Below are 25969 nucleotides of genomic sequence, written 5' to 3'. Positions count from 1 at the left end.
AAGTTGAGTCAATGACTCAATTTACCCCCAAAAATTATTTTCTGATATTCTAGAGGCTAGAGACACTGTTCATGTTTGATCCCTGTTACAAATGCTGCAGTGTTGATGGATAAATACCTAATTGTTGACTAATGTTAAATTTAAGCCACAAACAAACATGCTGTACATACAGACAGGTGACAAATTAAAGGAAAAGCCAACATAAAGTGTCTTAGTAAGGTGTTGGGCCACCACGTGCCACTAGAACAGCTTCAATCCCCCTTGGCACTGATTCTACAAGTCTCTGGACTCTTCTGGAGGGATGAACACTATTCTTCTAACAGATATTTCCTCATTTGGTGTTTTGATGATGGTGGTGGAGAGCGCTGTCTAACACCTCAGTCCAAAATCTGCCCTAGGTGTTCAATTGGGTTGAGATCTGGTGACTGTGAAGGCCATAGCATATGATTCACATCATTTTCATACTCACCAAACCATTCAGTGACCCCTCATGCTCTATGGATGGGGCATTGTCATCCTGGAAGAGACCACTCCCATCAGGATAGAAATGTTTCATCATAGGATAAAGGTGATCATTCAGAACAACTTTGTATTGATTAGCATAGACCCTTCCCTCTAAGGGGACAAGTGGACCCAAACTACTCATTAGAGTAGTGATCATGTCTTCCTCCATACAGAAAGTAAATATTGCTCTTTCCATTCTCACACCACACCGGCTCTGGATCACCTGACTGTCATCAACCACCTGCCTGCACAGCTGATCTTGAGTGATGTAATACCTCCTCAGCATATACAGCAGAGGGCAGTTTCCCACTGGCTGTCTGTCGCCGCACACTTGTTCAGCACAGACTTATCTTTAAGAGGTATGACTAAGCAGCATAAAAACTTCCTCATACCAGTGGACCAGTGGAATGCCCCCATAGCTAGAGCCTTGCCTCCACTGTTGTCACATATTTACAATTTCTCCCACATCTCAAGCTCAATGCCATGTTTTAAAAGCTGGCCAAAATCCAGTTCTGACCAGTTACCTGTCAATCACCAGTTTTAAAAATTAAAAATGAGTGAATAGTTAATTGTTCAGTTTTAATTAAGATGACCCTGACACCCCCCTTTAGTCTTTATCACTTAGTCTCATCTAACTACACTGCTGTCACTCAATTTGCCAGGTTGACTCCAAGAAATAAGGAGGGACAACCTCTGAACAGGCCAACCTTTGATCTCTATAAAAAAGCGACCTGTGTAACACAGAGTAAAATGCTGCCTCACTGTCAACTTTAGGTTTAGTTTGAACAAGCTGCAGTGCGTCGTGCTTGTCCTCAACACAGAGGTATTGTTCACTTTCTCTGTTCTACTTAACAGCAGGAGTTTCATTAGTTCAGTTGTAATGTGTTTTGATCAGTTTTGGTTGTTTAGTTTGTTACTGTAGTATTTTGTTATAACAATTTTTTTGTTTGTTTTTGTTTGTTTGTTTAAATTAAGCTTATTTTATCAGGTTCTTTCAATTTACCTTTTTTTACATAAGTATATTTAATTGTTTCATACTTTGCTCAAATATGCAAGAGCATACAATCCCTTGGAGGATTTCTCTGGTTTCACAGATATTGGTCTGTGCTGTGTGATTAATAATATACAAAGTCTTACTTTTATTATCATATCTATTCTGCATAACACATAATACAGTCTAACACATTACAACAGATTCAACCGTTTTGCATGTGCTTATTATGTAATATAAACAGCATTTTGTTTTTTGCATGCATGTGCGTGAGGATGAGTTTGGATGTGGAAACACAGTATGACTGGAGGTGAGACGCTGGTAGGAGGAGAGCTCCTGTAATTCATTGACACCCTGAGTTTTAGATATTACTCATGAGGTGTAAAAGAAAGGTCCCGCTGAGGGCAACACATTGGCTCAGTGGTTTACACTGTTCTTCTCTCTGTGTTTGTTGTCTGTCAACAATAATTGTTGATCTGGTAAAACAGTCACTTTGCACACTTGCTGCTCTCTGTGCAGGACAAAATGAAGAAGGATTATTCTTTGGAGACAAACCATACTCAAAGAGTCTCCTTTGTAAGTACAGACCAAACAACCACTTCTAGCAGAACACTCCTGACCTCTCTGCATGTTGCTTTCACTGCTGGTTATCTTTTTCTCTCCTATTGTTTCTCTTGCATCCTGTGTTTTTGTGGCCGATGTGTTTGATCTCATTTTTGAGACTAGCTGGAATATTGACTAAAAGCACTCTCTCTCTTTTATTCTATCTTCATACTCTGCACAGCTCTGCCTTTCTGTTTGATTCTCTTTGTATTTCTGACTCATAAGACAGAGGATGTTGTCCGACGTAGCATTGGATCTGAGGCCGCCGGTCCAGAACATACTGATTCGGACTACAGCGAAATACTCCACCCTTCCCCATTCAGAAAATACGAGCAGAGCATTCAGATCTTGAAACCCTTCCGCTGGTCTTCATCACAGTCAGTTTTATTTTTTACATACACTACTTTGTCTTTTTGATGCACTTTAAAATATAATTTGATAAACAATTTTGAGGCAACATGTTTACAGACAACTACAGTACTTGGCCAGTTCTGTTGGCTCATACTGCTGCATAGTTTTCTCTTCACAGAGCTGATATTGGGTACGTTTTCTTATGTCTAGGTCCCATCCTGTCGACAATGCAGGTTTCCTTTCCTTCACAACCTTTGCCTGGATGACCCCCATGATGTGGGCCATGTTCAGGAATAAGGTGGACCCAAGTTCTCTCAACCTGTCTCCTTTCGATGTTTCCGACACCAGCGGAGAAAGGTGTGACACTCTTCATGCTGACTCATGGATGCCCCACATTTCACTACTGTCATTTGATGCAATTACAGAATATTTGTAGACATGACACATCACATGACTAAAGGCTGAAATTCATATCTGGAAAAAGAAATCATGAAAAGCAGAGGAAACATCCAACAGGGAATGTGTGTATTGTCATTATACAGCAAGTGTCATCAGAGTGTTTTACTCAAGCCGCTGAATCTGTGCTGTGCAGACTCCAGAGACTCTGGGAGGAAGAAGTGGCAAAGGTGGGCCTGGAGAAGGCCTCTTTGGTTCGAGTATTCTTTCGCTTTCAAAGAACCAGGCTGATTCTATCTACCATTGTTGGAGTCCTTGCAATGGTGATGGCGTTTCTGGGTCCGGTGAGTCGCTGCATTTTGCGTAAATCACTTCTTCATTGATTGACTGGGTCCAACAGCCTCCTCTGAGGTTTGTCCTGCTATCACATTCATTGTTAATCACTCTTGATTACAGAATCGAAATTGTCTGCAGTAAGAAAAACACAAAGGTGATGTGTTTAAAATGGGTAATTATGCTTTAGTCAGTCAGTAATAGATTCAGAAAGAATTCAGATATTGATTTTAACACCCCCCCCCCATCTAATAATATAATAATACATCTTTAATATAAGTTTAAAATCCAAAATCTATTAATATGCAAACATTGTTCATTGTAAATAAAAGTTTAGCTGCTGGATGCAAGATGTCTCCAACCTCACTGTAAAGTCCACTCTCAGTATGTACACTGGAGGTTTCAAGTTTCCACACATTGCACATTGGACCACAGTTACCTCCAAACTAGTTGTGTTGTCACAAAATCAACAATAGGCAAAGCACATTTTTGAGTGGAGGGGGACTTTAACTATATTTTAGAAAGGTTTTTTGTTGGCAATTGTTGTAAGGACAGTTAGTTATACCTGAGCAATTTTCCTATTTTTGTTAATATGTTGATAATTGTTATAATTGAATAATTGTTGGCGCATTGCTATCTTGAGGAAGCAGAGAGCGATTGCGCTATTGAACAACAAAAACCTGGTCTAAAGTCAATGGCGCAGTGTTTCTATGTTATTTTAAGTGCACTCTGCTTGTTACACACACAGGAGGAGGATTACAATGTGAAAGATTATTATTGTGTATATTTGTATATTTTAAAAAATACATGTCATAATGCCTAGTCATAATATTTATCAGAATTAACTAATCGCAGCAATGACGGATTAAATTGTTTAATTATTTGACCAAATCGTGGCAATACACGTAGGTATATAAACAGGCGGCCAACAACGGATCAGACACAGGTCAACTTTCCTGCAGCGTCAATACATGATGACATGAGGAACATATGAGGAAATAAATAATGTGAAAAAACTGATTAAACTAAAGAAGGAAATAAATCTGAACAGCTTCTAGTTGCTGCCAGCAGCAGGATCAACACCTTGGAGAGCTGATCAAGTCCTGATAACTATGTTGATGATTCTTTACATGATTCAAATAAATGATTTAATTTTTGAACAATATTTAACAAATATTCTTTAACATTTTTGAGAGTACAGTGATCAGGTTTCCATACTTTCAGCAATTAAAACCCTGCTGATTTGACCTGTCACTCCAATTTTAAAGAAACCAAAGCTGTATTTAATTAAATAAACCTTTTCAAAAACCAAACGAAGATAAATTTGCAACAAATTAATAAACAGGACTTTAAACCGGTGGTCTGTGGCTGACCACGGGAGGGTCCAGGAGCAGCAGTGTGCTGGTTATGGATCGTGCGCTTTCCCTTTGCGCACGAGCAGATACGTTCTCTGTTCCTTCTTACTACTTGGCAAATGCGCCGTCATAATAGCAATCCGCCAAGGTGCAAGTGCACCTGGCTCTTAAAGGGAATGGGAGATGACACTGTGATTGGTTTGTTGCATGTTACGCCGAAAACACACCCATGATTAATTAGGAGACTAAGGACAACCCCTTTAAACCTTGCGCCTGGCGCGTCGACCATTTTTCCGCCGTTAAAATAACAAAAGTGGATTTGGACACACCCTTGATGCAATTGCGCCATGAGCCTCAGACCGTGCGCTTTAGATCGTTAAAATAGGGTCCAGTATGTGATTCACATACAGCTATAGTTTTGTGCTTTTATTAATAGCAGAAAAAACACAAATTAATGGTTTCAAGTTTCCTTGTTGCTTTTGTAAACTGGATATGAAGACAGACCACACTATGTGCACAGCTAAGTACGGAAAATGCTATCTGTTACTTTTTATGTTAATCCAAGCCACTATAGCTGCAATAATGACACTCTGAGGTTGTGCCTTCATTTTTTCCAGAAAGTTTATACCAAAGTTTACACTTTGAATCTATATTACTTTTTAAAATGACATGTCTTGCAAACATGTAATGACCCTGCTAACTAAACAACAACAAGACTGTTTAATGCTGTAAGTGTTACAAACATCTCTGTCTCTCTCTCCCCTCAGGCTGTTCTGGTCCATGAAATCCTGAAGTATGTTGATGATCCAGATAATTCCATAGTGTCCCATGGCGTGGGTCTGTCCTTTGGCTTGTTCTCCTCAGAGTTCCTCAAAGCCTTCCTACTATCCCTGATGTGGGCTTTGAACCTGCGCACAGCAGTCCGACTGAAAGGTGCCTTCTCTGCAGTGGCCTTTCAGAAAGTCATCTCTCTGCGGGTGCACAGCAGCATTTCAATGGGAGAGGTAAAGACTGTGATACAAACTAAACGGTCTCCAGTTTGGCACTCCAGAACTGCTTCACCCATCATTTATAATTTCTTAGGAAGTAGACATTAGTGTGAAGTAAATGTGTAATTTTTGCTTTAATAAAGTTTCACTGACAGTAAAACTACTTTTGATAGACATTTGTATACCAACATTTCTAAAAGGTCTTAATTAATGTCCTTCTAGGATTCAATTTGGATTTCAATCTTTGATTTTCTCTCTCTCTCTCTTTCTCTCTGATCAAGATGGTTAATGTTTTGACTAATGATGGCTACAAGATCTTTGAGGCAGTAATTTTCTTGAGCTTCATGATTGCCACCCCAGTTCTCTTGATTGTCTGTGTCTTCTATGCCTGCCACATTCTGGGCTACACCGCACTGACTGGAGTCTGCACCTACTTCGTCATCATCCCCATTCAGGTCTGCACATTAAAACTGCACCTATAGCCAATAAAAAGCCTTAAGTCATGTCCATAACCACGACATAAGGTCTACATTGAGATACTGTATGAAAGTTTACAAGCCATACAATTCAGCTTGTGACTAGTTTCCAACTTAACTAACTCAGCTACATGGACACCCCTAGATTAACTATATTTACTATTTTGCTGCATGTCACTAATTGTCACTACTGTTACTAATATTAACGTAGTTGTTTTTTCTGCCTTCAGTTTTTCCTGGCCAAGCTCATTAACGTATTCAGGTGGAAAACCATGAAGATAACGGACAGCCGGGTTCGTACAATGAATGAGATTCTCAACAGCATCAAACTTATCAAGATGTACGCCTGGGAAGAATCCTTTGAAAAGAAGATATCAGGTAGGTTACATGTTTAATGTTACTCATTTATACGATATTGGGGATACCATTTATACTGTTGCCTTTTGTGTGCACACAAAATCAATCTTGAAAGATGCACATGTCACTTTCCACTGAAAAGTTGGGATTTACAGTATAAAACCGCCAGAGGCACTAGAGGCTGTGGCTGCCGCATACTCTGCACCTTCACCCACCACCTCACCTATAGTACCAGTCAAGTTTGGATGCACTTTCTCATTCAAGTCAATGGGAAGGTGTGTCCAAACTTTCAACTGGTACTGTACATAGAAAGGTCTCCGTATACAGATGCTTAATGATTACCAATGGTTCAGCTTCGGTGTGCCTTTGCCCACACCAGTTCGTGCTTTGATGGTGTGCAGCAGTGTGCTTCTTGGTGTCTAGTTTCGTGTCTGACCACTTTCTTTACCTTTGAGGAACTGTCCTGTTTATTGAACTCACTGTCTCAGAAGTATGGGATAAAATTAGGGTTGTGTGAACTTTTTTCACCCACAAACAGATAGATGTGCAACTGCAAACCTTTTTTGTAACTGCAAACCTTTGTGCAAATCTTCTTTATGCACTCATACATTGAAAATTATTTGTGTAAATCTTTTTCATTGTTACACATTCAAACATTTGAATTCATTTGACCAAAACATTTTTACACATTAACACATTTCAGTGTATTCATACAAAATGTTTTCACACATTTAGATATGGTGATACACATCAACAATATGTATGAGCCTAATTTTATCCAATGCAGAAGCTGCTGCAGCTATCTGTCTCGCAAGACTTTATTTTATTTATTTATTTTTTTTGTTTACACTTTTCACAAGAACCTACCCAGATAGCATACGGAAGTGGTGATGCAGCACTGCTGGCCTTCTTCTGGCCCGGACAAAATGGATGTGAGCCTGAAGTGACCTACATGTAAAATAACAAATATGGCCCAGATATCCCAAATTTTTTGGCAAAGATGTGGTACTCTCTGCGATGCGTAAACTGGATGTGTCCCTAAAGTCGCCCATGTGATACATAGTGAATATGGCCCAAATATCACAAAACAAATGTGGGCTACCTTTGGCAAAGTTTTTGACTTGATGTGAACCTACAGTGGCCGACATATGATATCGCAAATATGGCCTAAATACTAAACAACAAATTTGGCCCACTTTTGGCAGTTGTATGGCACAGTCAGCACTGGCTGTCATAGTGTGAACCTAATGTGGCCCACATTTGAAATAGTAAATATGGCCCATATATTGCTGAACATTATTGGGCCACTTTAGGTAAAGATGTGGCACAATTGGTACTGGCTTATCTGAATGTGAGCCTGAACTGGCTTGCATATGATGCAGCAAATGTGGCCCGTTTATCTTAAACATATCTGCGCCAGTTCTGGCAAATATACGACACAGTAAGCACTGGCTAATCAGGATGTGAGCCTAGTATGGCCCATATTTGAAATGGTGAATATGGCCCAAATATGGTTGAACAGAATTGGGCCATTATAGGTAAAGATGCGGCACAATTAGTACTGGCTAATCTGGAAGTGAGCCTGAGGTGGCCAACATATGATGCAGCCAATGTGGCCCGGTCATCTTAAAACATATCTGGGCCAGTTTTGGCCAAGGTACGGCACACTCAGAACTGTTCTCCTCCTCTTATAAACACGGAATTCACTGTACTATGTTAGTCCAAGGATCGTTGTCCTAACAGTCCAGCCACAGTCCTCACCTCTAGTCTAATACTGGTTTCCACTGCCTTGTTTGGTACAATTAGGGTTGAACCCCACATGTACCCAATTGAACTGATTAACTGATAGCACCTTGTTGGGGACTGCACAGTTTAAGGTAGCTGTCTTTCCAGTGACACATAAACGCTTTATCCAGGTCCCAGAATTTGCAACTATGTTGACTGTTGTGACTGCGACAACAATGTTGCTAGACCTGTTGCTGGCAAACAGGAGTGCATTGCCAAAATGCCACCACTCCATGCAGGATGTGGGCCATATGAACATTAGGAATGTGGGCCAGTTCTTGTTCGGTTTGTTCTTGGTTGACATGCAGTATTGCTATGGCTTTCTTGTTGCCTGGATCTGGCAAACAGGAGTGGAACGACCCAGTGCCATCATTCCATGCAGCATTTGGGCCAAATGAGGATATGGAATGTATGCCGGATCAGGGCCAGAATAAAAATTAACTGTGGTCCAGATTTGGGCCAGATATTGTTTATTTGGTTCGTTTTGGTTGACTACAATAATGTTACGGTTTGCTTGTGGCCCGGATCTGGCAAACAGGAGGGGACCGCCAAATGCCATCATTCCATACGGTATACAGGCCAGATGAGGATATGGAATGTGGGCCCGATCAGGGCCAGAATAAAAATGAACTGTGGTCCAGATGTGGGCCAGATCTGGTTTATTCGTTTAGTTTTTGGTTTACATGTGGCATTGCTATGGTTTGCTTGTGGCCCGGATCCGGCAAACAGGAGCGGACTGCCCAAGTGCCATCATTCCATGTGGTATGTGGGCCACATGAAAGTGTCGGGTGTGTCCAAACTTTTGACTGGTACTGTATATCAATATTCATTAAGAATTTAGCATGGTCAGTCGACTTTTGTACACACACTCACGCACACACACATTTTTCACCTGATCCTGAAAGAGCAAGGGAAGGAAAAAACACATATGCGTGCATGCACCCAGTTTTTTATGCTGTACACCACATTTGTATTTTGTACACTTGTAAACTTTTGGAATCAACTCCACACACAGCTATGCACAATCAATGCAGCCCCAAGTCTTCAATTGTTACATATTAAAATGCTGTTAAGATAAAATATAGTCTCCATAGTGTAAATACAGTACCCTTTAGGTGATATTTAACAAATAATTTATCTCCCAGTTGCTACTATACAATAAAAGGTGCTTAGTGGACAACTGTGGGCTGAAATGTCTGAAGACCTAATATCTGATATTTCTTATAGACTTGAGAAAACATGAGAAGAAACAACTGCAGAAGGCCAGTTATGTCCAGAATGCTAATATCAGCATCATCAGCATCATCCCCAGCATCGCCACTGTTTTCACCTTCACGATACACACTTTGTTGGGCTTAAACCTCAACACAACTACTGTGAGTACCACAACAATGGCCCCTAAAATTCAGGGGATTACTGTATGCCTACAAATAGCTGCAATTCCTACATTAAGTTGAGTCTGATGAGGATGTAAACATCCTCAAATTAAATCAGGATGTCAAAATTTTTACTTTATAATCACTGATTAATTTCAAATCCCATATGTTGTATGGAGCTAACACAGCAGAAAATGTCAAATAGGGATGCATGATATTATCAGTGCGTCATCGGTATCGGCCGATATAAGCTCTAAAATTAAATATTGGTATCAGCCGAAATGAACATTTTCTGCCCATTAAGACAGGCCAATTTGTTGCCTTCTCCTCCGCCACATAACTGTGCTTCCCTCCACGGACTGTTTCACCCTGACGGTCCCGGTGCTTCCTCCACAGGCTCCACTTCACTCAAGCTGCCCGTCAGACCAGCTTCTTCTTCTAGCAGAGGCTAGCTGGCTGTGCTTCCCTCGGGCCATGCTGCGGCTAACGCTCCGCTAGCCTCTCAGCTAACAATAGCCCCAGCTCTCTATGTGGATCCAACCAGAGCACCGAGCCCCGGTTTGTTTTCAGGTTAAAGTGGGAAGAAGCAGCTGATCTGACGGGCAGCTTGAGTGAAGTGGAGCCTGTGGAGGAAGCACCTGGACCGTCAGGGTAAAAGAGTCCGCGGAAGAGCTGCTATGTTCGGCTGCACAGCTGGAAACACCTTGGCTGATAGGATGTACCACTCTGTTCTTCTTTTACCACAATCTTCCTATTTTTGGTTTATAATGGCGGTTGGCAACCAGCGTATTAGGTGCATTACCGCCACCCTCTGCTCCGGAGTGTGGACCAAAGATTAATCCTTCATATATTGTCTTTCTTGATCATTCTTCGTACAATCTATGATTGCATGTGTAATAGTCTCCTCAGCCAGCTAGAAAAAAATATGTGCATATATTGGCATCGGCAATCGGCCACAATGAGTTGGAAATATCAGCATATTGGATATCAGCAAAAAATCCAATATCGTGCATCCCTATAATTGAAGGAAGATGGTATATTTGCTGTGAAAAGTAGAAAACAAACCCAAAGGGCAAGGTGCTTTCAGCTGGAGTATTGTGGTCTACATGTAAAACCAATATATGACCTTGTCAGTGTTGCATTGTGTCAAGTAATATTTTAGCATCACCATTTGTGTTACTACCAGGCCTTCACCACCATCGCCATCTTCAACTCCATGAGGTTCTGCTTGGCTCTGCTGCCCTTGTGTGTAAAGGCCGTGGCCGAGGCTGCCGTGTCATTAACTCGACTGAGGGTAAACACTTCTCTTTGTGCTCTGCTCATCAGTTATGGCAGCTGGAATGTTATTAATCAATACAAACTACAATGCTGAACTAACTCATTAAAAAAAAATCAACATTTTGGGAAATATGTTTATTCGCTTCATTACCAAGAGTTACATGAGGAGATTGATGTTTATATATGAAGGTACAGCCAGGAGATTATTAGGAGTCTGGTTTCAGACCTATGCATAGCACCATCTCTGCTGTTACATTAGTTGTAAACAATATTGTTTCTTGTATGGACAAAAGGAAGCATGGTGTTGCTGTTTTTACTGACTTGTCAGAAGCAATCAATATAGCTGATCATTCTCTTCTTATCCAGAGACTATGTAGTATTGGGTCTGATTCAATTGCTTGTAGATTGTTTCAGAATTACCTTCTGAAAGATATCAGTGTGTGGAAGCTGGATATCCAATCTGAGGGTTAACCAGTAACAAAAGGTGTTCCACAAGGATCAGTTCTAGGCCATGTCTTGTTTCAAAGTCATATTAATAATATTGTCTCCTCTCGACCTGACTGTAATGTCCATCTTTATGCAGATGACACTATTCTGTATTCTTTTGCTGACTCTGTACAACTTTCTTTTAGTGCACTTCAAGAGCAGCAGCAGTTTTGCAAGCAAAACAAAGTTCATGCTTTTTTCTAAAGCAAGAGATGATGATTTTAACAGTCTACACCTATCCACACTGAATGTTAGCAGTATTGAGAGAGTCACAGAGTATACATATCAAAGTATTTGGCTTGATGAAACATTTACTTTTTAACATCATATTGAAAATCTATCAAACTGTGGCAAAAACTCAGATTTTTGTACAGAACCAGATCCAGCTTCTTCCCTTTGAACTGTAGGAGAAGTATAGTTGAGGCAGTCTTTCTATCAGTCCTAGATTATGGTGATATATTCTACAGACATGTTGCTGCTTCCACTCTCAAACCCCTAGACTCAATTTATCATTCTGCCCTCAGATTAATTACCAGATTACCTCTGACACTCACCATTGCATTCAGTATGACAAAGTTGGTTCCTCCTTTCATGCAGAGAGGCATGATAAACACTTGTATCTTTTCAGCCATAAATCCCTTATTGGACATTTACCACCCTATACAACATCTATGCTGGACTGGACCATGGGACCCTACCAAACTCCTACTAACTGTCTTATGCTTTAAGTCCCGCAGGTTTATTCTGAACTTTCAAAATCTGGCTTTTTACACCAAACACATGGAATTATCTTCAACGCATCCTCAACATCAACACTCTTATCACCCCTGGACAATTAAGACAATGATCTCAAACCACTTCACCTCAGTGCACAATTGTTTTCACTGAGTATTGTCCTCTTCTGATCTATTTAACCCTATGTATTATGTTTTTAACTCTATCTCAATATCATTGAAAATGAGGGAATACTCAATGATTTTCAAGGCTTATATAAAGGTTTAGATGAATGAATGTATTAGCTCATCTTAGAACAAACATTGAATGTTGGGAAACAGCTAACTTGGCTCAGTCTGAAGGTAACAGACTCCATCTACCAGCACCTGTAAAGCTCATTATTTAACACGTTATATCATGTTTGTAACTTTTAACTCATTGTAGTCCTGATGTCTTGTCGTCACTGTGAGGTTACCAGGCAACCAGTGGAGACTCCAGCAGGTTATTGTGCCTGGCCACGAAGTAGTCCAACACATAACCTCCCGTAAAACCACAAATTGATGTTTTAAACACTTCAGCTTTGTACAGCTCAAACATACATGATATAATGTGTAAATTAGTGAACTGTAAGAGGTGCTGTTAGGTGGATTTTGTTACTCTCAGACAGAGCCATGGTAGCTGTTTCCCCCAGTCTTCATGCTAAGCTTAGATAACCGGCTGTCTGCTGTAGTTCATGTAACAAAGACATATGAGAGAAGTATCAATCTTCTCAAATAACTCTTGGCAAGAAAGCGAATAAGCGTTTTTCCCAAAACGTTGAACTATTCCTTTGTTCCACTGAATTACAAGATGTAGTCAGCATACACAGCATTTTAACATGTAATGCCAACCTGCACTACAAACTTGGCTTTAAAGGATAGGCACAGGTTTTTCCAGTCTGTCTTAATACAATACTGAAGTACCAAATGGTTCTTAATCACTTTAACAATTCCTACTCTCAATACTGACTCTGAGGCTGTTCTCTTGAAATTCCTCCACGCTGTAAGAAATGGGAGCCACGGACGTTGTTCTGAGCAAAAATGCGTTTCAAAGTTCAGCTGACGCTAGTATGATGCATCAGAGGCCCTTGTGTATCTACAGTTGTTTTGGTTTTATTTGACCAGTCACAGTCTTTTCAGAGTCATTATCTGTGTGTGTGTGTCTTTGTGTGTGTTTTAGGTGTATATTAATGCACATGCACATGTAGAGGATTCAGGGTTGGTCACTGCAACTTTAATGCTAGCCTTTACCCACTTTGTAATTAAAGTCTCGATTTGAAAAACATGAAAAAGTTTATAAACGTGTGTTTTTTTCCAGAAAATATTGCTGATCCAGAATCCAGAACCCTACCTGGTGCAGAAGAAGGACAGTAACTCAGCCATAGTGATGAAAAACGCTACACTTTCCTGGACCAAACCAGACAGCCAGCCAGATCCCCCACCCAGCACAGCCAATGGGGTGAAGGGAAACAAGGTGGATGAAACATCCCAGGATGGGAAGACTGAAGCCTTGCCAACCCTGAGAAACATCTCCTTTACATTGCCTAAGGTGGGCTTTACCACTGACAAGGATTAATGAAGTTAACTAGGTTGGGCTAAAGGTAAACCAATAATCTCTGTTATTTCTTGAAGGGCAACTTGCTCGGTGTTTGTGGGAACGTGGGGAGTGGGAAGACATCACTGATTTCCAGCATTTTGGAACAGGTTAGTTCATCCTCTGTCTTCTCTATCTTATTCTTTTTTACGATCTCTGTAAACCTCTGACATTTATGTCTGCCACTTTTATTGGCTATTATTTTTTTTATGATTTTACTGTTTGCCACTCTGTTGTGCACACAATGTTATCTCTAAAATCTGTATGATTTAACCAATGTCGTGTAGCATAAAGCTTTTCTCATGGTTGTCTGCTTATTTTTATATTTTAGATGCACCTTCTTCGGGGCTCCCTCGCAGCCGATGGGACATTTGCCTACGTTTCCCAGCAGGCCTGGATATTCCATGGAACTGTTCAGGAAAATATTCTGATGGGGGAACCTTTTGACCAGGCCAAGTAACTGATCACTTAACCCACATAAATTACTATCACTTATTATAAGTAAGCACAGATAAACATGCCAGATGAATGTGGAAACAATAGGAGGTAATATAAACTAAGGGGATACCATATGTGATGTTAATGTGTCACCGCTGGGCCTCGTTCCAGCAAAAACATACAAGTGGATTATTAATTTTTTAATTTCACATAGGTCTTCCTTTAAAGGTTATCTCACGTGACAAATGTTTAACTGGGAGAAAGTCCCTATTATCCTTGTGATTTCACATCTGGCAAGGCAGTCAAACAAGAGCAGAGGTCATCTGTTATCTGACAGGATTATCATCATAGAGGCACTCCATCCTGCCAGGAATGAAGAGAAGCAAGACTGCTGACTTGTGCACAATGTTTTTTTGTCTTGTCATTCTGGTTCAGTTCATTACTTTGGCCATGCTGGTAGTTGGGCTGTTATCATGAGTATATACTGTAATAGTGTAAATACTGTAGGAAAGGTTAACATACACTTGACCCCAACAGTGTCTCACTAAATTACATACTGCAGGATTAATGAGCCTTGAAAGTCTCAAGATGCTTTTGTATGTGCATTGTCTGTTGCTCTACAGAAATAGTCAAATAAGAAGTAGAGAGCAAGTTTGTTATCATATAACTTCACATAAACTGCCAGGGACAGTCTGAGCATGTCTGCAGGCCATAGTGATTTACAGTTTCTTTACCGCTGCGGCTTTTAATTCTCTCAATGATGTTGATTATAATGATTAACCTTGTATGCTTTATACAATATAAAGCATTGTTAATGTGTGTATTATTATTAGGCAGTTAAGTAGAATGAACAGTATGTAAAATAAAGAGAAAATACGTTTTCTGAAGACAGAATCATGTTTTTCAAATATTGATGAATTTCAGACGGCAATATTTTTCCAAAATGATTTATCTAATTTTTTTACTTTTCAATATTAACAAAATTGAATTAAATAACTACATCTTGTCCTTAAAATCCCTCTGTTGCTCCCTCAGGCAATTAACTGTATTTCATTTTCTCTCCACAGATACGACAGAGTTGTCGATGTCTGTAGCCTCAGAGCTGACCTGAAAATCCTCCCATATGGTGATCAAACTGAGGTAGGAGCTCCCTCCTGCACACTGAACTCTCCAAACGGACTGTTTTAATGTTTCGTAATAATTTCTTCAAAGTTTAGAAGAACTTTTAAAGAGGGACTCTCTGTGTGAAGCCCCTTGTGGACATCCGGTTTCACACAATTAATTCAGTGCTGAGAAGGACCACTAACAGGCTCTCTTTGCAAATGTAACATAGGCATTCTGAGTGTTCAGGGAGAAAGATTTGAAATAAGGCTTTAAATTAAAATTTATACTAATACTACTAATAATTTGACCATTATATTTTAAAGTATACTCTAAATTGGTTAATCAAATGATGCAGAATGTTCAAATTCTGCTTATTTTGACAAAAAAAAGACAATGTTAATGTGAAGCTGCTAGTTTTGAGCTCCAAGGCACCTGAGCAGAACCCAAAAAATACTCAAAAAGAACCCAATAATCTGCTGTTTGAATAAGAGCTAAAAAAAAAAAAAAAAAAAGTGCTGCAGCAAATGTTACATGCGGACAGTCAAGGTGAACTTTGTATTATTTACTTCTACAAAATCCACTGTGTCCTCATTGCCTAAACAGTAGTTGGAACAATCAATGATTCACATCACTGATTGTTCCAACTATTTGGTGGCTCAGGTTCATCTTCAGGGAGACAAAACAATCATACACTGTTCAAAGAAAGTTTGCAGAAAGTTTCGTTCTGTGAAAAAAATAACACTGTTCTGTTCAACTGATTTAGGCAGGGTGAGTCTGGCATAACCAAGCCTGTAACTCAAGTCTGGGTCAGTCCACAGCGAGTCCCTGTGACTTTCTTCCTGCACTTTCCCCCTCTTTAAGATTTATTCTAACTTTGTTTGTTCCAACTAGATGGTAAAGTAGTGAAAGTGGAAAGTGGCTTTTTAGCTGAAGCTACCAGACCATGTGATCAGTGGACTGCTCTTCCTGCTGTGTTGTTGGCAGATAGGAGAGCGGGGGCTGAATCTGTCAGGGGGGCAGAAGCAGAGGATCAGCCTGGCCAGAGCTGTCTACTCCAATAAAGACATCTTTCTCCTTGATGATCCGCTGTCCGCTGTTGATGCCCATGTGGGGAAACACATCTTTGAAGAATGTATTAAGAAGGAGCTCCAGGGAAAATCCGTCATACTGGTTACACACCAGCTCCAGGTAGGTAGTAAAATTCATTGATAGTAATTATTTGAAAATCATTTTAGAATACATACATCCTATTGTGGTAAACCCCAAAGTAAAAGTATATCATACACCAGAAAGTTGTGACTGATTGTTATCATAGAGTCACTCTAGATGAGAGCATCTGCCAAATGCCATAAAAGTGTATGTACTGTACATGTGTCCTGTGTTTAGACTGAGTTGTGTAGAGCTTTGGTTACAGTGCAGGCATGGTTTGGTTGACATAGCTGTCCTCGCTTGTGTCTGTCAGTATCTGGAGTTCTGTGATGACATTTTGGTTCTGGAGGATGGGGAGGTCCAGGAGGCAGGAAACCACCAGACCCTGATGACAGCCAACAGACGCTACGCTCAGCTCATCAGCAACTACCGGATAGAGCAGTCCAAAGTAAGATTGTCACCACGTAACTCTGATGTACTGAAGCCCTGTTTTACTATCTGTGAAACCTTTTCAGCAATTCTTTTTTTTTTTATTAACTCAAAAGCTATAAAGAAAATGGATGGCTGTAAATTTTTGTTTGATAAAAATGTGCAAGTACAGTCATTTTACAGGACTGTGCAGTACATAATTTCAGTTATAATAAAGACAGTAACATACATAAACCATATGTATTTTTCATTGCTGGTACATAAGGTGCAACCTCATCTAAAATTCAGAGATGTCAAAGGTTTATAGGAGGCAGGAGCATATGTTCTACAACAGCACAAGTTAAGAGTTTATCATCTAGTAAGTTATATTCAGCAGTAACGCTGGGTTTTTGCTCACCGTTTATAGGCTCAGAGAGAGGAAGAGGAGACGTCACCGCCAGATGCTACCCAGCAGAGGGAGGTTGAGCTAAGAGATCACACAGACAGTGGCACAGTGAACCCAGGTAGGGAATAAACCCAGGGAAAAAAATGTTTTTTTGTATGTTGATCCGAAGATATCACATGGGATCATGTGTGATGCCTCAATTCATTTATTCCAAAGACACACAAGGACAAAGTGGAGCACATTCTGTAGTAGCTGCTGGAAATAGATCCCTAAAAGCAGAATAAGTCCGAGCACAGACACAGAGATATTGTGAGATAGGTGAAACATGTTGCTTTACACTTTGTTTCACAATTCTCTGAGGACCAAAGTGTCATCAGAAAAGTTTAAGCTTGTAAAAGAGCCAATGTATAACCAGGGGAGGTAAAAGACAGAGCCAGCAGTCTATAGGTTAACAAAGGGACAATGGGTGACAAAAGGAAGGGAAAGAGGAGAAAGAGGAACAATAGACAATAGCAGACAGGGCAACAAACCTACAATACTGACAGTCATTACACTGTTATAAATGTAGTTAATATGTAGGAGTCAGGAGTTAATATGTAAGGAGTGTTTAACTTCAGAAAAGTCTTTTTGTAATGGAATTTGATCCAGTGTTGTACTTGAATTTATTCAAAATGCAGAAATATATCCTAAATCTGCACAGTAGTAGAGCACAAGCTGTGTGAGCAGCAACATGACTGACCCCTGTGCTTCCTTCCAGCATTTGACATGTCAGATGAAAAGGACGATGGAAACGCAGATAACCAAAAACGTGAGTCTACAAAAGTAATTAATTTGTGTTCCTAGTGTTGGTGTAGAGTCAGGCCCAGCTTGTAATAAGTCAAGTTTGTGCATGTTGGTTAGATTCATATGGTACCATCTGAATGTGGGAGCCTAAAAGACAAAGGGCACGCAAACCCAAACCATTACTGTAGAAAGTAGAAACACAGCAGCAGATTTTAAATCCAGACAGGTTCTTTATTTTATTCCTTGTGTCTGTATAAATGTGATAAAATTATGATACTTTGTTGAATCCTTAAAATCAATTTTCTTCCTCTTAAGCTGCTGTCGCGACAGGCAACCAGCTGGTCAGTCAAGAGTTCTCCTCAGAAGGCGTAATCTCCTGGAGAGTCTATCATCAGTACTGCCAGGCAGCTGGAGGTCACACATACACACACACACGCACACACACACACACACACATACACACACACACATACACACACACACACACACACACACACGTGTTAGCATGATTCTGCGCAGAAATACAAAATTTCCACATGTACAAGCGGGCCCATGATGTTTGGTATGACTGTGTTGCTGCAGGTTACATTGTCACCGTCCTCACAATGCTGAGCATCATGCTGATGATCGGATCATCAGCCTTCAGCAACTGGTGGCTCAGCTACTGGCTGCAGCATGGTGATGGGGTGAGAACATATCTCACTCTCTCTCACACACACACACACACACACACACACACTCATGTATGACCCATATATATTGTTATAGTTATACATTATTATATTGTTATATCATATTTGATTGGAAACTGAAATCTCAGAGACTGATCTTCCAAAACCTGAATAAATGAAGCCAAAATAATCTTATGATTAAATGTCACTTGAAATAAAAAAAAAGATTTAAGAAATAATGCTAACTAATCAGACAACCAGATGTGTCTCCCTCCTTAATTTTGTCTCTTATTACTATGCACAGCCATAACACACTGACTTGAAACAACTCATCACACATGAACTGATCTAATGTATGATTCAATATGTCTAACTTCCACATTTCTGGGCCATATATTATTATGCAAAACTAATTTTGTGTTTATCAGTTATTTCTCTGGTCCCTGGTTTTCAATAACATCCTCAGTGTGCTCTGTTTTGTCCCAGTCACCCAATAAGACGACATCAGACCAGGGCGACGTCTCACAAAACCCGGACTTGCACTTCTACCAAATGATTTATGGACTGACGGTGATTGTCATGTTGACATTTGCCATCATCAAATGCTTCTCCTTCACTCACGTCACCTTGAATGCCTCCTGCAAACTCCACAACACCATGTTTAAGAAGGTACTTTGGTGCGGCTGCAACACCATTGCATGTTTTTGGTGTTCATAGAGATGACTGAAAGTTTTTTTTTTGTTTTCCTTTCTCAGATTATAGCCAGTCCCATGAGTTTCTTTGACACAACGCCAACAGGCCGCATCCTCAACCGCTTCGCCAAAGATCAAGACGAGGTCGACAGTGTGCTTCCCCTCAACATGGATCCTTTCTTGCAGTTTACTTTTGTGACCACCTTCACCATTCTCATCATCGCCTCTGTCTTTCCCCTCTTGCTGGTAGCTGTGGTTTTTATGGGAGCTTTGTTCACCATCATTCTCTTGTGAGTTAATATCACTTAAGTCTGGACATGAAAAAAACAACAAAACAATCTCTGAAGGGTAACTCATGTAAATAAATCTAAATTTGACCAACCAGCTGCACTACCAAATATACGTTTTACAAAAGATTGGAAACTGTGTTACACCAACTGGACCACCTGTATTACATATATATTACAACTAAGACCATAGCACAGGTATTGCATTCATATGTTTTGTTCAGTCAGAACATGATACGGAACATGATATGAGCTGGTGTTTAAAGATGTAAATTGACTTTGGAGAAAAAGAGAGATTTAAATTTTCATGGAAATTGCTGCATGTCTTAAAAGCAGGTGCATGAATGGAAAGTAAAGAGTAAAGTGTTGAAGGTACCGTACACTGAGTATCAGTTGTGATCTCTCTGCAGTATCTTCCAGAAGAGTGTTCGTCAGATGAAGAGGATGGAAAACATCAGTCGCTCTCCCTGCATCTCCCTCACCACCTCTACCCTGCAAGGCCTCAGCACCATCCATGCCTACAACATTAGAGACAGCCACATAAAACTGTAAGATACCAGAATCCCTAAACATAAAACACCTTTTATTGTTGCTTTTTGTTTGCTGACCTTTTACAGGAGCAGCAGGTGGTGTCTCAGTCAGTGACCTGACATTTGTCATGTTGTAGGTTCAAGTCTTTGAATGACGTCAACTCCAACCACTTTTTAATGTTTCACTCTGGGACTCGTTGGCTCGCCTTCTGGCTTGACTTCATGGCTTCAACCATGACCTTGTTGGTGTCTCTCTTTGTGGTGCTTAGCAGTAACGATATCATCAATCCGGCCTTTAAAGGCCTGGCCATGTCCTACACCATACAGGTACATTTAGACAACACATTAATACATGTCTGATTTAATTTTTTAAGGACACATTCCAAGCAAACTGCAACATGTGTGTATACAAATTCTGTTTGTATGTTTTCCAGTTAACAGGCATGCTTCAGTACGTAGTGAGGCAGGCAACGGAGGTGGAGGCAAGGTTCAGCTCGGTGGAGCGGCTGCAGGAATACATAAAGGTCAGACTCTAAACTTCCTTGCTGCAGAAAAATAATCACAGTTTACACACGAGTCACCTGGCTACTTCCACCAATCCATCCATCTATTCATTCTTGTATCTCCTTCTGGTCTGGGTCACAGTGATAAAACAGCAACTTCCTCCAGGTTTGCCTGGATGGAGGCTGCCAGAAAGGAGAAAAACTCATCCTTTGTAGCAATTTAAATGGACAAGTCAGATTATGTTAGTTATGACTGCTACCTGTGTTAGGTGTTTGCAATGTAGTATTACAATGACCGCTCTAAACACTCTTCGTCTTGTCTTTACAAAACAATATGGGTTACTCATCATATAATGTGCTAGTAAATTTAGCAAGTGAAGTAGCTTGACTTGATACTTACTGCATGAGACCATATGCTGTTAATACTTAGTATAGATTTTTCATTTAACCTTTATTTAAACCAGGAAGTCTTTTTAGGTACATTATCTCTTTTACAAGGGAGACCTGGTCAAATGACAATCACATATAACACAACAACACAGAACCTCAGAGACATGAGAAAGATAAAACTGGATTTTAAAACAGTTACACTCCTCATGAAACATTTTTTAATGTGATGCTTGAATGCCTGATATGAAGACAGTGTTTTCAGACAAAGTTAAACTTGTAAATGTTTCCCAGCCCAGGCTGCATACAAGGTGCAGTTGATCTTATCTTATACAGTTAGAGACAGGAGAAAGCATTTTACAAAGGTTAACCGGGATGTTTACCAAGAATGGTTTTAGTAATAAAAAGTTACATATAAACCATAGAAAAATCTCTGTATTTTAGTTAACAGTATCTTGCTTCATGTGACTGTCCATTAAACTACTCAAGAAGTGCATTCGCTGCACTGTTTGTGCTTTTTTACCAAAGAGGCCGAAGAGTTTCACCATGCAGTTCATCACTGTTTGAGTCCCTTTCTCTCCCCTTTCTCAACATTTTTGTTATTTATTGTGTACAGGACTGTAAGTCTGAGGCACCCCGACACATAAAGGACGTTCAAGTCTCAGAGGACTGGCCAGAGAGCGGAGCCATCACCTTCCAGGACTATAAGATGAAGTACAGAGAGGACACACCCATTGTCCTGAATAGGCTCCATTTCTTCATCCAGGCTGGAGAGAAACTGGGCATCGTGGGAAGGACAGGCTCTGGTAAGGCCCTGAGTCTAGTAGTGGTTACCCATAACTTTGTGTGTTTTGTCAGATTGGGTGTAATTTAGTGTATATTCTTGTATCTTTGGTAATTCAGGAAATGTCAAATTAACATGCATGCAGAAAATCACTTAACATATGGTCTATATGGATCATAATGTGTCTTATACAATGCAGTTGTTGAAAACCCTGTGCAGCCAGCATCTTAAGGTTTAAATGAGAATTTCCTGGGATTAGGGTGTTATTTTGTTAAACCATGACTGTAGGGTGCTTGGTCTGTAAAGCATTTCTTTATTCTTTGTGTCTGTAGGGAAGTCGTCTTTAGGGGTGGCTCTGTTCAGGCTGGTTGAGCCGTCAGCAGGAACCATCCTGATAGATGGAGTGGACATCACGGCCATCGGTCTACAGGATCTGCGCAGCAAGCTGTCCATCATCCCCCAGGACCCTGTGCTATTCATTGGCACAGTCAGGTAAGCCTATCCCTGACTCCACAGAGCTTTATGTTTACACACAGGGAAACCCTGACTGACTTGAGGGATAAGTACTAATTAACCAACTGTGTTTGCCAACAGATACAACCTAGACCCCTTTGATAACTACAGTGATGAGGAGATCTGGGCAGCGCTGGAAAAGACCTACATGAAGGACTCAGTATGTTGACAGTATTGTCGATCACAGCACAAGCACTGTGTGGTCATTTACATCCATACTAACTCTTACCAGCCAGCATACTGAGCTTTCCTTTCTATTGGTCTCCTAGTTCTTATAGACACACTTACCAATATTTTTAATGAGCTATGCACAACAATATATGGGGAAAAATTGTGTGATACATCTCCTGAATTGTATCAACAAGGTAAGAAATAAGAAAATGAAAACATATTCTGCTCCACAAATGTTTATTTTTTCACAATTTTCCCATCTTTGCTCACATTTCATAGACATGTGCAACTTGTAACATGGGGTCAAGGGTAGATTACGTATATCTTTGCTTTAAAGGGTCACAAGCCATGAACTTTGGGAACCAGAGTTACACTATCATGCTGATGGTTTTATGCTTCATGATTCTAGTGTAAAATAAACATAGAAAGAAGAAGTTGATAAAAAATGATCAGAGGTATTTGATATAAATCACATATTTACACTTATCAGCAGGCTGGAGACTTAAATACTTAAGTGACTCTTTCTCCTTTTAAGTAAATTGATCACTGTTAGTCTATGTTAGTTAGAAGTGGCATTAGCAGTAGTAAAAGTAGTGCAATGAGTATTGTTTTGTTTCCGCAGATCTCCAGACTGGAGGGGAAGCTACAGGCAGAGGTGTTTGAGAATGGAGAGAACTTCTCTGTAGGAGAGAGACAGCTGATGTGTATGGCTAGAGCACTACTCCGTAACTCAAAGGTCTGTCTACATGTATATATGGCTATGTCTATCTTTCTCTACTGAACACTTCAGTCACTGGATTGCTGCTGCCACATCTCAAAACCAGTCAAACTAAAAAACTGCTTGTGATTTCTATGTCCACATTTTCATCAATTGCTAATACAATATAATTGTTTATGTTATATTTTTCTTATTTAATATCTTCAGTACTCACAGTTTTGTTATGTTCTACATAATGAAACAATTCCTCCTCAAGGATCATGCCTCTAACCCAAAATTCCTCACCCCAGCAGTCCTCCTCACTAACCGTCCCTCCCTTTGTCCAACAGATCATTCTGTTGGATGAGGCAACAGCGTCCATCGATGCAGAGACAGACGCCCTGATCCAGAACACCATCAAAGAGGCCTTCCAGGACTGCACCATGCTCACCATCGCCCACCGCATCAACACTGTGATGTATGCAGATCGTATTCTGGTCATGGACAACGGAGAGGTAACACACAGACACAAATGCACACAGATAAACTTTGTGTGTAAACTTTGTCCTTAAACGTAGACTTACAGTGCGTGTTGCGTCTCACAGGTGGCAGAATTAGGCGATCCAGACGTGCTGGCTCAAAGACCAGACTCTCTATTCTCTTCACTCCTGACTGCTGCTAACACCGTGAGCACCGCTACAGAGTAATCATTGGAATATAATGATGCTTCATTTACATAACCACACTGTAATCTGAACTGGTGTCATCGAACAGCAAAGATGGGATTTGATATAGCTGCAAAAAGAGTGTTGATACGACTTTGTTTTTCACTTTTCAAACTATGTGTAAATATTGATATATTTATCTCTCCTGTCTGCTGAAACCTAGACAATGTTCTTTTACAGATTTTACAGGAGCACACATGATCTGTGATGTATATTTAACATATTATTTATTGATTTTTCTATGTCTTTGTTTGCTGCCTGTTTGCAAACCACTACACATGCAGTTAAAATCTGCTGAGTTAGAAGTAATTTTTGAATTTCATCATATTAAAAAACTGCATATGACAGATATATTTAACACATGTCTCAATAACTGACTGCGGTCACACAGACAAGATGTTACTGCTGATCAACAGTGTTAATACATCTTTTATAATATTTAAGCTTCTGTTACTGAGTGCTGTATTTTAACTGTGCAATTGACTGTATCACTTTATTTTCTTTCATAGTTTGCATTGGAAAGTGTCTGCAAACAAATTCTTTTGCATTAACAGTTAATTTTCCAACCAGTTGACCTCCTACGCACCTCAGTGAAAACATTAGGAATCAAATCCAGCTGCTGCCTTATGAAAAAAAAGGACTTCTCCTGTGAAATCCTATTAAGGCATGACTTTCCATTCAGCTGTGGTTATTGTGTTTCAGTGGTGGGGTCTTGTCCCCAGTGTGCTCTCTCAATCCCTCTTTTATCTCTCGGCTCCCCATCCTCCACCTTCCAGTCATGGTAAAAACGACGGGGATACACAATATACATATTAAGATATATAATCTTTACACATAAAGTTATAAAGAGATGACTCACTTTAAAAAAGCACGTTAAGAGCTAATCTCAGGGAGCACGTCATGCTCAAACTTCTCTCCCGTTGCATAGAAATCTAACTGAGGAAGAAGATAGAAAATAATCTGCTGCACTGCACTGCACTGTGTATTATTTAACTGTTAAGATAAAAAACTGATTGGAAACATACCTGATGAACACACAAGAATAATCTGAGGGGCACTGACAGGGCCTTGTTTACCACCAATTAACCAATAGAAATGAAGCGCTAACAAGCAGTTAATACTCTTCAGTGATGAGCTATCTCTGCTCATTTCATTAATCGGTGAATTATGCTTTATGGTGATGCTACCCCTTGAAATCAGTGTATACAAATTAATTACAGTTTCCTAAGCAGATGTCCCTATATTATTTGATTTTCACATGATTTTACATGGTAGGTGGAAACAATATTGTGCTTGGGAAAAGATCTACTGTATGTACTTATGGTAAGTAAGTAAAAGTGGATTGAAAAACTTTTGAAAACTGTTATTTCCTACAAAGCAAAGCACTGGTCAGTAGTAGATAACTGTTATATCATCACTGATGTGACAGCTAAGAGGAACCAGAACAGATACTGCTGAAACAGAAAAAACAGTTCCCCTCTGATCTAACAATCTCAGCACAAATTTAAGATACCTTGAGGTACAGTATCATAAGCATTTTAGCTCCAATAGTGTAAATTTAAATAGTAACATTATTACATAGAAAATACTTAAACAGAAGCATATATGTAAGCAGACCAGAAATAGCAGATTTATATCTTTCTTGTATATACAATATTTATACAATAGATGTGTTTCTATACTGTGTTAGAAGTGTTAATGTTACAGTCCTGAGGATCAAACCACCACCAGCAATGGTAATTTCAGCATTTCCAAGCCAACATGTTTATTCCTACTGTATAAATGATTCATTCTCAGACATCATTTGGGTCAAATAATCATTTACCAATGAAAAGCCCCTTGAAGGCCATCAGCTCGTCTGACGCACCAGAGGATGAAGAAACATCTTTGACTATAAATGTTCTCTCCTTACAGTTTATATCCAAGTTGAACCAAGCTGAATAGAAAGAATACAGTTAACTTCAGTACTAAACCACATAAAACTTTGACTTCTATTGTACTTTGTGCTTAATTAACAAGAACATTGCACTCTAGCCAATGAAATTAGCAATGCTAAGAGAAACTAACCTAAATAATGATTAAGTCAAATTTTGGC

General features: G+C 39.8%; 1 protein-coding gene across 2 annotated transcripts; it reads left to right on the top strand.

Moving 5' to 3' along the window:
• Positions 1 to 1240: 1240 nt before the first annotated feature.
• Positions 1241 to 24232, top strand: abcc12 (ATP-binding cassette, sub-family C (CFTR/MRP), member 12). Of its 2 annotated transcripts, XM_067595952.1 has the most exons (31): positions 1241 to 1327; positions 2015 to 2071; positions 2324 to 2475; positions 2660 to 2806; positions 3042 to 3189; positions 5301 to 5537; positions 5804 to 5977; positions 6229 to 6376; positions 9368 to 9516; positions 10703 to 10810; positions 13351 to 13581; positions 13665 to 13736; positions 13958 to 14082; positions 15132 to 15204; positions 16153 to 16356; positions 16631 to 16765; positions 17153 to 17249; positions 17889 to 17939; positions 18230 to 18328; positions 18497 to 18600; positions 19072 to 19254; positions 19341 to 19567; positions 19975 to 20112; positions 20232 to 20421; positions 20529 to 20618; positions 21601 to 21790; positions 22101 to 22260; positions 22363 to 22441; positions 23075 to 23188; positions 23500 to 23664; positions 23755 to 24232. In XM_067595952.1, the coding sequence occupies exons 2-31, from the start codon at positions 2021 to 2023 to the stop codon at positions 23854 to 23856; spliced, it is 4143 nt and encodes a 1380-aa protein (XP_067452053.1). In that variant the 5' UTR covers positions 1241 to 1327; positions 2015 to 2020; the 3' UTR covers positions 23857 to 24232. The 2 variants fall into 2 exon arrangements, with proteins under 2 accessions (XP_067452053.1, XP_067452054.1); XM_067595953.1 differs by lacking the exons at positions 1241 to 1327; positions 2015 to 2071; positions 2324 to 2475; positions 2660 to 2806; positions 3042 to 3189 and adding an exon at positions 4862 to 5057.
• Positions 24233 to 25969: the final 1737 nt, after the last annotated feature.

Source organism: Thunnus thynnus, chromosome 1 (genome assembly GCF_963924715.1).
Source record: "Thunnus thynnus chromosome 1, fThuThy2.1, whole genome shotgun sequence".
NCBI lineage: Eukaryota > Metazoa > Chordata > Actinopteri > Scombriformes > Scombridae > Thunnus > Thunnus thynnus.
This window is presented reverse-complemented; position numbering and strand designations above follow the sequence as displayed.